The sequence below is a fragment of the Sinocyclocheilus anshuiensis genome, unplaced genomic scaffold, assembly GCF_001515605.1.
Source record: "Sinocyclocheilus anshuiensis isolate Anshui unplaced genomic scaffold, SAMN03320099.WGS_v1.1 scaffold118, whole genome shotgun sequence".
Taxonomy (NCBI): domain Eukaryota; kingdom Metazoa; phylum Chordata; class Actinopteri; order Cypriniformes; family Cyprinidae; genus Sinocyclocheilus; species Sinocyclocheilus anshuiensis.
In genome coordinates this window covers 724,733-737,919 of record NW_015546020.1, presented here as the reverse complement: position 1 = coordinate 737,919, position 13,187 = coordinate 724,733, and the positions used below count along the sequence as shown (strand labels likewise).

General features: G+C 32.7%; 1 protein-coding gene across 1 annotated transcript in view; it reads right to left on the bottom strand.

The window, feature by feature from the left end:
- Positions 1–13,187, bottom strand: part of LOC107698577 (ceramide synthase 5-like) — a 29,597-nt gene that overhangs the window by 10,890 nt on the left and 5,520 nt on the right. Inside the window, exons 2-5 of the mRNA XM_016499624.1 lie at positions 3,884–3,989; positions 2,490–2,620; positions 1,114–1,171; positions 963–1,013 (exon numbers count right to left, since the gene is read on the bottom strand). Of these exons, the coding sequence (XP_016355110.1) occupies positions 963–1,013; positions 1,114–1,171; positions 2,490–2,620; positions 3,884–3,989 (346 nt within the window). The remainder of the gene's footprint in view (positions 1–962; positions 1,014–1,113; positions 1,172–2,489; positions 2,621–3,883; positions 3,990–13,187) is intronic.

The following is a 13,187-nucleotide window of genomic DNA, read 5'->3' as shown; positions in this document are numbered from 1 at the left end:
CACCAGTCAAATGCTTCCTTTTGTGATCTGATGTGGCTTCTTGTCACAGAATGAGGCAGAAAATATGTTCCATAGGCTACTTTAAAAAGAATACATCGATTAGCAATGGATTATAAATACACTTAATTGTTATGAAAATACCAGAGATGATTTGAATAACACAGATAAACTATATCGTCGCAGTCGAGTATTTATTGTCTGTTTTATCATTCAAAACATTTATATGTTCTGTTTTCTCAGTTACAGCTACAATAGCATGCCTTTGTCCATATAAGGGATTTCCTGGAGGGTCATGTGTTCCGCTACTTCTGTGACTGGATATGTGGATTTTCTGTGTGAGGGCGCCCTCTGGCATCCAGTATGAATGAAACAGACATCATGTGTTTATAGTGCTAATGGCCAATCCATAATTTTTGGGGGAATTTTTATTTATTTTTTAATTTTTTAAATAAGTATTGGTTCAGGCACCGTTTAGGCACCGGAACCATTTTAAAAGTATCGATTTGGCACCGGTATCGAAAAAAAATGATACCCAACCCTACTACCATGATATAAAAATACTATGTTAATATAATAACAAATTAAATCTATACTACTACATAAGATTTTAAGTATTATATATAATTTATTGAATTTTATATATAATATACTATTTATATTATAACAATTTTTTACATTACATTGAGTTAAAAATGTGGTTAACTTAATGTCATGAAAATAATATCACAATGCATTATAAAAAATACTTTTCACTTTCTTTACACAAAATATAATTGATTTTCTTTTCCATTTTTTATTTCAGAAAAACACGTTAACTAGTTTCTTTTACATCCTCTTATATTGTGGACATTGTGTTCGCAAAATGTACACGTAATGGGCAAAAGATTCTTGAAAATGTCAAAGTTCACTGTCAAGATTTAATTAAACCCACATTAGAGAATAAACAACATTTTAAGCGTTACCTGATAGGGGTAATTGTACCAGCACTGTCTCGTATCCCACATCCAGAGAGACTAGAAAACACACACACACAGTTAATTGATAAATCATATAAATACACCCCAAAAAAAGTAATATCTGTCTGTAATTCTACATCTTGCAGTTGTAAGTCACCTGCCACAGGAAACGGATCCCATATATAAATATACACAGATAGAATGTAAACCTCCACCTGCAGAGAAATCAGAGAAAACAAATGACTGAAACTCAAATTCATGACTGCATGTAGGAGGAGCCACACAGTACTGCAATCAGACAAGGAAACACTGAAAACAATCCCATTAATTCAATCAAACCGAGGCCTGACTTTACTGCTGAATCACAGAGAACATGGGTGGGCGGATCTTTTGTTTGACAACAAATGCATCTGAACAAAATCAGATAAATCAGGAAAGACCCCATACGGCTGTTTCCAAAATATAGGACGACAGATGTAAAAATTTCCCATATGAAAACACAATAACCTGTTCTTCCAACTTCAACATGCATTTATACTTTTACAGCCTGTCTAGAGCACTTACAGTGAAAAACTGACCAATGGAGGAGGAGTCTCCACCCACCACCACTCCATGAGTACTTTTCCATTCAATTTCCATTTAACCTTCAAAATATTCATCAATAAAGATTTCTAATGAAGCAAACCAAGATGAATTATACTAGAAACTGGAAGCATGGTGTAGTGCAAATATTGTTGATAAATTCCTCATTACTTTTAATAAAAGCGTCTAATAAATGAATATATGTAAATGTATAAATTTCACAATGGAATTTCCGAATGGCATTTTCCTTTTATTCCCGAGAAACTGTTAATATGCTAAATGATGAATAAAATAAGATAAAAAATAGAATAAAATAAAAACTGTGCATAAAATACAAAAAGTGAAAGCAATATTGTAGTGCAAATATTCTTAATTTATTCTATCAATAAAAGTATAAAGTATAATAAATGAATAAATGTGTCCCTGGAGCACAAAAGCAGTCTTAAGTCGCTGGGGTATATTTGTAGCAATAGCCAACAATACATTGTATGGGTCAAAATTATAGATTTTTCTTTTATGCCAAAAATCATTAGGATATTCAGTAAAGATCAATGTTCCATGAAGATATTTTGTAAATTTCCTACTGTAAATATATCAAAACTTAATTTTTGATTAGTAATATGCATTGCTAAGAACTTAATTTGGACAAATTTAAAGGCGATTTTCTCAATATTTAGATTTTTTTGCACCCTCAGATTCCAGATTTTCAAATAGTTGTATCTCGACCAAATGTTGTCCTATCCTAACAAACCATACATCAATGGAAAGCTTATTTATTTATGATGTATAAATCTCAATTTTAAAAAATTGACCCTTATGACTGGTTTTGTGGTCCAGGGTCACAAATGTAAAAACTGATGCCATGTTTTTCATATGGTAGAGCACTAGCATGCATGTGTGCTAACAGCAAAATAAATAAATAAATAAATAAATAAATAAATGAAACCATACATGCTCTCGCAAAACTTGGTTCTTGTGCTGGGTTTGTCCTGGTTCCGCCGGTGTCGAAACCATCGCTGGACCTTCCGCACGTCCCAGTCCAGCTGCTTAGACAGACCCTCTAAGTGCCTCGAGTCTGGGGACTGAAACAAACAAAGACAAATAAACAGAACATGTATTCATATTGGCTGTGGAAAGCATAATTATGAAATTATGAATACACTAGCTAGCATTTGATTTATTTGTTCTAAATACACACAAGCAATTAATGTTTTCACACTTTTTGCATAATTTGACAAAACTACAGCTAAACTGGAAATGGCACAGAATTATTATTTCATAAAATTATTAATAACTCAATTGTCTTATATCTCAAGATCTTCACTGACACATTTGTATACTAATAAACTCATAATAAATAAAGTAATAAAACATTATAAGGTAAAGAATTTTTTGACGCGGAAATTATGTTATAGGCGTAATTTATGTTAAAATGTATGTAAATCACAATAAATATTGAATAAGTTACATTTATTTCACCGTATCTTTTTCTTTATGTCAGTTTTAAATTGAAGTAATATATTTGTAATGGATTTTGACAAAGTCTTTAAAGTCAGGGTCTGAGACAAAAGTAAATAAATTCTAGTTTTCGTTAAAAACAAACAAACAAAAGAACAGAAATTAAAATCAAACCCTGGAACATAAATTGGTTAAAGTTAATGTAAAAATGTGTGTAAATCACACAATAAATAACGAATTAGCTGCATTTATTTAACTTTTTCTTTATCTTTGTGACAGTTTTAAATTGAAATAGTATATTTATTATGGATTTTTACATTGCAAGTTTTAAAGTTTGGGTCTGGGACAAAAGTAAATAAATTAAAGTTTTCATAAAAAAAAAAAAAAAAAAACACCCTGGAACCTAAATTGCTTTAATATAATAAATAAAACACACACAGATGCCCGAAGTTCAAGAAAGACCTACAGAATAACCAGCAAAACGACAAATGAAAAGTGAGACCACATATTGACAGCTTTCTTCCGGCGACCAACCAAAGTTATCAGTTCAGATTTCCACCCAACAACACCAGCTCCAGAGCTGATGAAGACAGTTCACAGCAGCTCGACAAAACAGGCCTTTGTAAAGAATGTCACAACTCTATTCACCTGTCTGCTAATGTTAAACCTGTTTGAGCTGTATTTATAGTTAGTTTCTAGACTAAAGTTGAGGATATTGCTCTGATGGCCTCATAAAACACACACAGTGACAGCAGAGGATCAACAGGTTCATAAAAGAGAAATGTATTTTAATCATATTTCACCAGTTTACTTCACATTGAGCCTCAGCTTTGGTGAATGACTCTCTCTCTCATGGCTTAATTTTCCATGACGCTGCGTTAGCATACCTTTGTGATGGATGTAAACACTTTCTCCAGGATGGCGTTGGGCTGAGCTCTCCGACTCAACTCCATCTGGATCTGAAGGATGGAGGCACACGGACCCGCGATATACCTGCGGGACGAAAGCAGAGATAAAACACCTTATCCTGCACCATCAAGACAGAATTCGAGTGATTTACATACCGCTCCTACTAATCCAGATCAAAACCAAACACTTACATAAACTGTTTTGCAGATTTTATTTTTATGTTGGATTGGCAAAGTTTCTCCTCTTGAAGTTTTCAAGGTACAACCACCGAAATCTGACAGACTGATCTGACATGTTATAATCATGCTATCAATGTGCTAAAACATGCTAGCAATGTGTTAAAGGGGTCCTATTATGCTTTTTCACTTTTTCAATTTCGAACAACCTAGTATGAGAGCCTGTTCTAGTACACCCCCGAAACAAAATCAAGACTTTGTAAAAGAGCATAATAGGACCCCTTTAAAACAAGTTAACAACATGCTAAAACATGCTAGAAACGTGTTAAAATATGTAAGCAACATGTGAAAAAATGCTAACATGTTAAATCATGCTAGCGACATGCTAAATCATGTTAGCAAGGTGCTAAACCATGCTAGCAACATGCTAGAACTAAACTAAATTTTAAACAGTATCTACTCCTAGAGTTTTTATGCTGAAACCCCAAACATGTTAACAACATGACATGTTAGCAACATGCTAAAACATGTTAGCAACATGCTGAATTTGTTAACATCAAGCTAAAAGATGCTAACAACGTGATAAATCATGCTAGCAATGTGATAAAAAAAGCTAACAAAGTGTTCAAACATGCTAATTCATGTTAACAATGTACTAAGAAATGCTAACATGTTAAAAAATACTAGCGTTCTGCTAAAACATGGTAACATGCTAATTCATGTTAACAACATGCTAACATGCTAGCAACTTGCGTAAACATTTGAACAATGTGCTACGTTAAAATAACTTTTTATTGAGTTTGAGTAAAATCTTCAAACTTCAAGCTTTTCAAAGTTATTTCAAACTTTCAAACAAGGCTTTGTCAGGCCAGCATTAAAGTTTGTTCGTAAACTTTACTCATCTAGTAACTACTGTCCTTCTACTCAAACAAATCTATATTTAAAGCAAATTAACACAATTAAACAACATAGTTCTAGTAGAAGGTGCTCAACTAGAGGGAAAAAAAACAAGAACAAAAATATCCCAAAACTTACAGTTAATTAAAAGTCTCAGGTGAGATAAGTGATTAATATGATAAACTTAGTGGCTAGTTTAACTAGTTAATTTCGAGACGGCAGCATTTCTGACGCATTACAAAAAGCCATTGATTTGACTAATGCAAAATCCAGTTACATTCCTAAAACTTCACCGAATGCAAAAGAAATCAGTCTGAGTCCATGATTAATGAACACCAGAAGCTGCTGATGAAACTTAAGGATGGGAACATTTATGAGAGTGACACTTCAGATTGGATTGAATCTATAAACAAATTAAGGAACGAGCACTGGCGGTAGATAAATCTTACATCGTCAGGATAGGTTTACCTCACACTATCAAGAAATCAAATAAGAATCAAATGCATCCATGTCTGTTCACAGAAGTAAATCAATGGAAACTTACGGCTTTTATATCATTACAACAGGAGTCAGGACTGGGTTTTCTAAGAAACCATGCTAAAAAAAAAAATGTGGATGTGAATTTCGGCCGGGAAAATCTGTTTGCCCAAACAATTACAGATAGGCAAGTATTTAGGGAAACCTGTTGCAAAACATGCATTTTTGGCAAATTTAAAAAAATATATTAGTGACACAAAAATCACACATTAACAGCAAAACTGCCAACAGAGTTTCTGTAATTCAGTTTTTTTAAACTGTATGAAACGGTTTCATTAAAACTTTCTGGACACTTCATCATTACTTAAAAATGCTCACTAAAATGCACGTTTTAGTACATTTTTTAAGTTTTAGGAAAATATTACTGTTTACTTTTATTTATTGTTAATTTGGTGAAATAAAATAATTGTAGAAATTGTGAAATAAAATTAAAATATTGTAGCATTCATTTATATAAAAAACAATGTGGAAAACATTTTTTATTTCAGATTTTTATTGTATTTTATGTTTTACATTGAACATTTTGAATGCACTTAGCATTAATTGATATTTGATCAAAAAGATGGCTTCTGAAAATAAATACAGAAATACAGGCAAAAGAGAGAAAAAATATAAACTATATAATAAATATAAAAAAATAAACCTCTTTCAAACACACTAGCAAAAACAGGTTGCTCCTAATACAAAATATTTAAACAAAACTTTTCATAATTCCTCATCATGTTCAATAAAACCATCTAATAAATGGAAAAGTATATATTTCACAATGGAATATCTGAATGGCATTTTCATAATATTCCCAAGAAACTGTTAAGATGCTATATGGTGATTTTTTTTATAATAAAATAATATAAAACAATTGAACTAACATAAAAAATGTGCATAAAATAAAAAATGTAAAAATAATGAATTATTAGCACTATTTTTGGCAAAATATTTGGAAAATTCTGTAATTTTTTTCTGTAATAAGTTTCTGTAATTCGTTTTTTTAACAGTTTCATTAAATTATTTTCTAAACACGTTCTTTCATCATTACTTAAAAATGTTTATTGAAATGTAAGTTTTAGTCAAATATATGTAGGGAAATATTGCCATTTACTTATATCTAATTTGGTGAAATAAAATAATAAAATATTGTAGTGTTCGTCATTGGTAATTTTTATTTCAGATTTTTACTGTACTTTTACATTTAATATTTTGAACCAACCATGAAACAATGGCTATTTGGTCAAAAACGCTTTCAAAAAAACAAACAAAAACAAACTCACAGATCGCTCCTCGTGCAAAATATTTAAAGCTTTTCATACCAACAAATATGGCAGTTAATTGTGGTCAAAGTTCTTAATAGAAAACTCGCTCCACGTCTCTCCAATAAAACCGGGCCAGCGAGCAGCTTAATAAACACACCGCTCCGTAATAACCCTCACTGGCCGTAGTAGAAATGTGTTGACAATGGTTGTTTTGACCAGTTCCTTAACCCAGAATTGGCACACGCGGTTGAACTATGTCTCTAGCCCCGTTAAACTGCACCGCCGGCCCACAGACACTGCATGCTAAACTGTGGAATCTGACACTCGCCATAAAAAGCTAACTATATGTTTTAATTAAAATGGGGGAAAGACATTTTGAGTGTCTCATGGCGAAGTTAAGCATCTTTGCAGAGCACCAGCACACTAAGGCTAAGACACAAACAGAGTTGTGTAAAAAGTGACATTCCCTATTTGACACATTCGCAATATTCCTTTTGCGACAGCAAGGTCAAAGTGACACTTGGGTCTGAACTAAACATTAGCCCGCTGACTGAGACGACACTAAAATCTCAGCTACTTCAATAGTAAACAGACGTTTTGAACAATACAATCTCGGTTAATCTGTGAATGCCAGTCTCAGCAAAATCTCAATCACTAAAGCTGCCCCAGCCGGACTTGGCCTGTTGAGTCACATGACCGTCTGTGTTTTGTTTCAGGCCGGTGGGCTGCACTGGTGGGACGTCTAAAGACACAAACTGTCAGCTCCAAGAGAGCAGACTCCAACGTGGGACGAGGGCTTTTCCTAGTCTGAGACAATAGAAGGTCTTGTCACTGCACACACGTGATCTTTTGTTGGGTATAAATTAAAACCTGATCCATGTGCACAACTATGTTTAAACTGCAAAACAAAATTGTTCTTCATTAGTATTTTAGTCTGGTTTTCCATTACAAATACCAAACATTTACTTGAGAAGGAAGATTACTTATATGACAAGATATTCTTGTTTTCTGAGAAATGCATCAAAATTAAGTTTAAACTTAAAATTTCTTGCGTTAAGTTTAAACCAGCGGGACGCTCTGCGCTCTTTTTTATTGCCTTTCACATAATTTAGTAATCATCGTAAATTAAATATAATTTAAAAGCTTAAAAACTCAAATTCTTTCTGTGAAAACCATTTTGGAAATGTACTTTCTAAAAATAGTGAAAAGTGAACTCCTCCTCCTCAAAATTGACTGTAATATTTTATAATAAACACTTTTCATAATCTTGTCAAAATGCATACCGTTGGAAAAGTCTGAGTCTCAAGATTCCATATTTTGTGGTAGAAGTAATATTGCGACAGAAATGTATAAATTTGTGACAGGAAAATGCATAAAAATTCAATGGAGTTTTGGTGTCATCATGTAGCAATTTTTGGTATAATGCCTAAATAAAATCTCACAGGAACTTCATTTTTTTAATATCAACCTCAAATTTGGAACATAACTTATTTAAGCACATGGCTTTGATTTTATAGCAATTTCAGATTCCAAAATATTTTGTAAAATATTTATTTTATATAAAGTAAAAACGTTTTAGTACAGTACATTTTCTTTACAGTAAACTTAAACTTCTATAACTTTTTATACTTAATTTTTAACAAAATGCACTTTCACTGAAATTCACTTCAGCAATAATCTGCTGATTGTCTTCTGTAAACTTAAAGCAAGAAAAAATATCTGTCAGTGAGAAACTTGTTGGAAAATATAAATTTTGGCATTTCTATTTGGAAAAACTAGTGGCATAGAAATTACTTGAACAGCAAAACCTCCAATAGAGTTTCTGCAATTTATTATTATTATTTTTTAATTGTATGAAACTGTTTTATTGATTTTCTAAACATTACTCATTCATCATTACTTAAACTTGTTGACTGAAATGTAATCTAAGTTTTACTAAGTTTTTTTTTTAGTTTTAGCAAAAATATTTGCTGTAAGCAAATATCCGTCAGTTGGGTGAGAAAAATCATTTTGTTTTCCATTCATGTTAAGTTTATTTTTCTCACAGCACTGAAAGGTATTTTTTTTTGTTTCAACAATCTAATTTAATTTTTATACATGTTTAGAAAAGAAGACTTAAAGGTCCCATGGCATGAAAATGTCACTTTATGAGGTTTTTTAACATTAATATGAGTTCCCCTAGCCTGCCTATGGTCCCCCAGTGGCTAGAAATGGTGATAGGTGTAAACCGAGCCCTGGGTATCCTGCTTCTCCTTTGAGAAAATGAAAGCTCAGATGGCCCAATCCGGAATCTTCCCTTTATGTCGTCATACGGGGAAAGGTTACCTCCCCTTTCTCTGCTTTGCCCGCCCAGAGAATTTGGCCCGCCCATGAGAAAATGAGCTACTACCGTGCGAGGTGAGCGCAATATTTTTTTTTCCTCGAGAGACATCATGGCTTGCAAACGAGCGAAGCATGGCAGTTGCCCCGCCTCTCTCCTCCTCATTAGCATTTAAAGCTACAGACACAGAAATGGCACGTCCTAAGGAAAGCTCATTGTGGGACTGGCTCGTAGTGGCTGAAATTCTGCACCAAGGCTGAATTTCGGGAAAGAGACTTCAGATACAGTACTAGGGACCACTTAGGCCTATATAAAAACATCTAAAAAGCAGCATGTCATGGGACCTTTAAGTCATGCTTCTCAAGTAAATGTATCTTGATTTAAAAAAGTTAATTTATCAGTACTGGAAAACAAAGCAATACTGAGGAAGAACCTCACTTCTTTATATAAACTATGGGAAGTAGAGCATTTCCATGCTGGTTTGAATGAAATCACAAGGTTTTGAAGAGCTTCTGAAACAAACAATGATGACCCAAAACTAAGCGGTAACAAGCAACAGCGCTGAAGCTCTGATTCAATGTGAAACAGGATGAAGTGAGGCAACAGCTCAGGGTCAAAAGCTGAATGCTCGATTCATGTGGATCACATCACTGCCGTCACACACAATTTCTGGCACAGATTTTGCTGATGCTGTCATAGCAGGGATTCTGAATTGTTCACGTTTTGCCTGTTGTGTGGGCGTTTGTGTATCAGGCACGTGTTCAGTGCTGCATGCAACCTCGCCATGCCAGGACAACCAGCTAACAATGTTTGCCATTTTCTCACTGATTCGATTTGAGGCTCTAATAAGTGAAACATGACCTGAGCGTGTCCTATGTGGGTGGAGACTTGTTCTGTGTGTCTCTATGTCTTTACCGGACGTAAAAGCAGAATATGCCCCCGAAAAAAAGTCAGCTCAACATGACCCCAACAAAAGACTACAGATAATTCAATGACCAATAAAACTATCTGACAGCTCAAGGTTAAAGGGATAGTTCACCTATAAATGACAATTCTGTCATAATTTACTCACCCTCCAATCCTGTGTGAGTTTCTTTCTTCTGCTGAACGCTAAAGAAGATATTTTGAAGAATGTGGGTATCCAGATAGTTGACGGTAGCCACTGACTTCCATAGTATTTCCTTCTATACTATGGAAGTCAATGGCTACCGCCAACTGAGGGCGAGTAAATGATGACAGAATTTTAAATTTTTGGTGAACTTTCCCTTTAACTTCAAATAAAAATAAAGAGAATTACATTTTGATAATCACATCCATAAGAATTGTCAATGTTAAATTCTTAGAATAAGCTTAAAGATATGGATGTACATTTTTACCAACAATTAGATTTAATTACAATTCTTTACTAAATGTAATGCATCAGAAAACAAGAAATTTGGGTACAATTCAATTCAATACAATTGAGATTCTTTACAAAATTTCAAATTAGGTCAATTTGATTACAGTTTTTCACTAAATGATGTGATGCTTCATGGAATCAGACTTTTGAGTATGATTCAGTTCAAGAATCAAGATTCGGGAGATTCTTTAAAAAAAATATGAAGTGCACGTTGTTCAACATTACATCTGATAATTACAATTCAATTACAATTAATTTCTAAATAATGCAATGCATCAAAAAATTTAATTGGATTAAATTACAATTTTGTACTAAATGGTCATGATTAGATTTGATTATTTTAGTACAATTCATAAATTAAATATCATTTACATCATTGTGGAATAGTTACAAAACCAATAACCATGTTTTACATTTACACCACATTTATTTAAAAAAAAAAAAAAATCTTAACATAGGGCTGGACGATATGGCCAAAATTTATATCACGATATATTTCTTAATTTCGGTCGGTACGATATAATTCCGATATCGATATGAACACTATTAAAAAAGCCTCATAAAAACGGCCAAGAACGGCCACAACAGATGTCTGTACCTACAAACTTATGAAAAATTAATTTGCCAACTCTATGAAATCTACTCCTATAAAACTATATAATATTTTTGGAAAAAAATGGCGCAAATAAATAAATGTTCACCTTTTATTGGTATTTAGCCTTCATACAAACAAGAAATGTGAAATCACTGTCAAATATGTATATCGAAATATCGGAAATGTGTTTAAAAATCATATCACCGTTATTGAAAAAAATTATATCGCGATACATATTGATATTGAATTATTGTCCAGCCCTATCTTAACATCATTAAAACCAAGTGCAACCAAGATTTAAGATTTGAATTCCTGATGGTTTTGAAATGGTTTGAAACCATTAACGTAACCATGTTTTTTCCCCCCTACATTGACATTTTGGGCTACTAAAAAAAATGATCGCTTAAGTGGCTTTCAAAAAAATTAATGCATAATTAATCTTTTTCAATTTTTTGATGAAAAATGATCAAAAAATGCTTTTAAACTCAAGTTAGTAAAGTGACGGTCGGAATGGTCATTCTGAATTGATAGTTTTTGATTTCATCTTAAATTAGAAACTTTAAAATAGAAAACCCTGTCAAATTCAAAAGAGGTTGCAGATGCTTATATGTTCCAAAAAAGAACTCACGTATCCTATGTAAAAATACAATGCAATGAAATATATTAATTGTTAATTAAATGCAATGATGTAATCAAACAACCTGCCACATATTCATGATGACCAAGCATGTAAGTTAAAACCAAAGGCAACGTTTGACTCAGAAAAACCCAGTAGACCCACAGTACTAGAGCTGTCTAGAGCATTAACTATTCAGTGACAGACTGAACTCTAGAGGGAAGGATCCTGGAAACAGGTGATGACACATTTCCAGAACCTAAACCTCTAGAGCAACAGCCCTGTGAATGCCAACATGATCCGATGTTATCGGTACGACAGCTGAACACATTCTTTTGAGAGAATGAGCCCAAACAAGTGCTGTGTGAATAAGACCTTGTGAGAGAGAGTGTGTGTGTGTGTGTACGTGTATAATCATTCTGGTGTGAATGAAGGTTGAATGGATGTTTTGAGTCCTCAGGAAATAAAGAAACACAAAAAGCGTATGCAATTCGTGCCAAGAGCACAGTGACACACTTCAATTGAATGTCATAAATTTTGTTGTGCCTGAAAAAAAAAAAAGGTGAAAATCTGGGAAATAATGAAATAATATAATATCTTATATAATAAGTTAAAATAAATATATTTATATTTTTATACAAATCTAATATAATACATTTTATATTTTTATAATAAGCTAACAAAAATTTAAAAGAGCATACATTTAAGGCTTTTTTTGGCCAGATTTGAGGCTGTTTGGCTTTTCATTACCTGTTGTGTCAGACTAGTGTAAAGAAAACATTTAAAATACACTTTTAAGTGTTTATTTATTTGCCCTTTATCTATCTGCGCCTTTATATTTCAATTACAATACATATCTTCAAAGGCGTTTTCTCAAAATTTTTATATAAAATGAGTTTCATCCTCCACTTTCATAGCATTTACAAACACCAAAATTTACAGTTTTGTTCCTAATTATATTCTGAAGGTTTTTACTCGGGTTTGTTATATATCATCAGTGTTGGGTGTAACGCATTACTAAATAATTTATTACTGTAATTTAATTACTTTTACCTTAAAAAAGTAAAGTAAGGGATTACTCTTAATTTTTCTGTAATGTAATTACAATGACTTCAGATGAAATTGCATTAAATACTGTATAGACTATGGAACAATTCTATATGAATCAATAGTGGATTTAACATCAAAATGTAAACATTTCTAATGTTAAAATGTCTGTTTTGAATGTAACTCTCTCCCTTTAAATACTCTGGTCAGCTCAAGAATAATTTACACAATTCTATATTATTAAAAGCAGTTTCATGTCTATCCTTGCATTGTTCAACTGGTCGAGGTTGATATGGGATTTAGAAAGTAATTAGTAAAGTAATTACATTGTAGAAAATGTAATTAGTAACTAGGGATGGGTATCGTTAAGGTTTTAACGGTATTACTACTCTTACCGATACTGCTTATCGATTCGGTACTTTAACGGTATTCTTATCGGTACTTT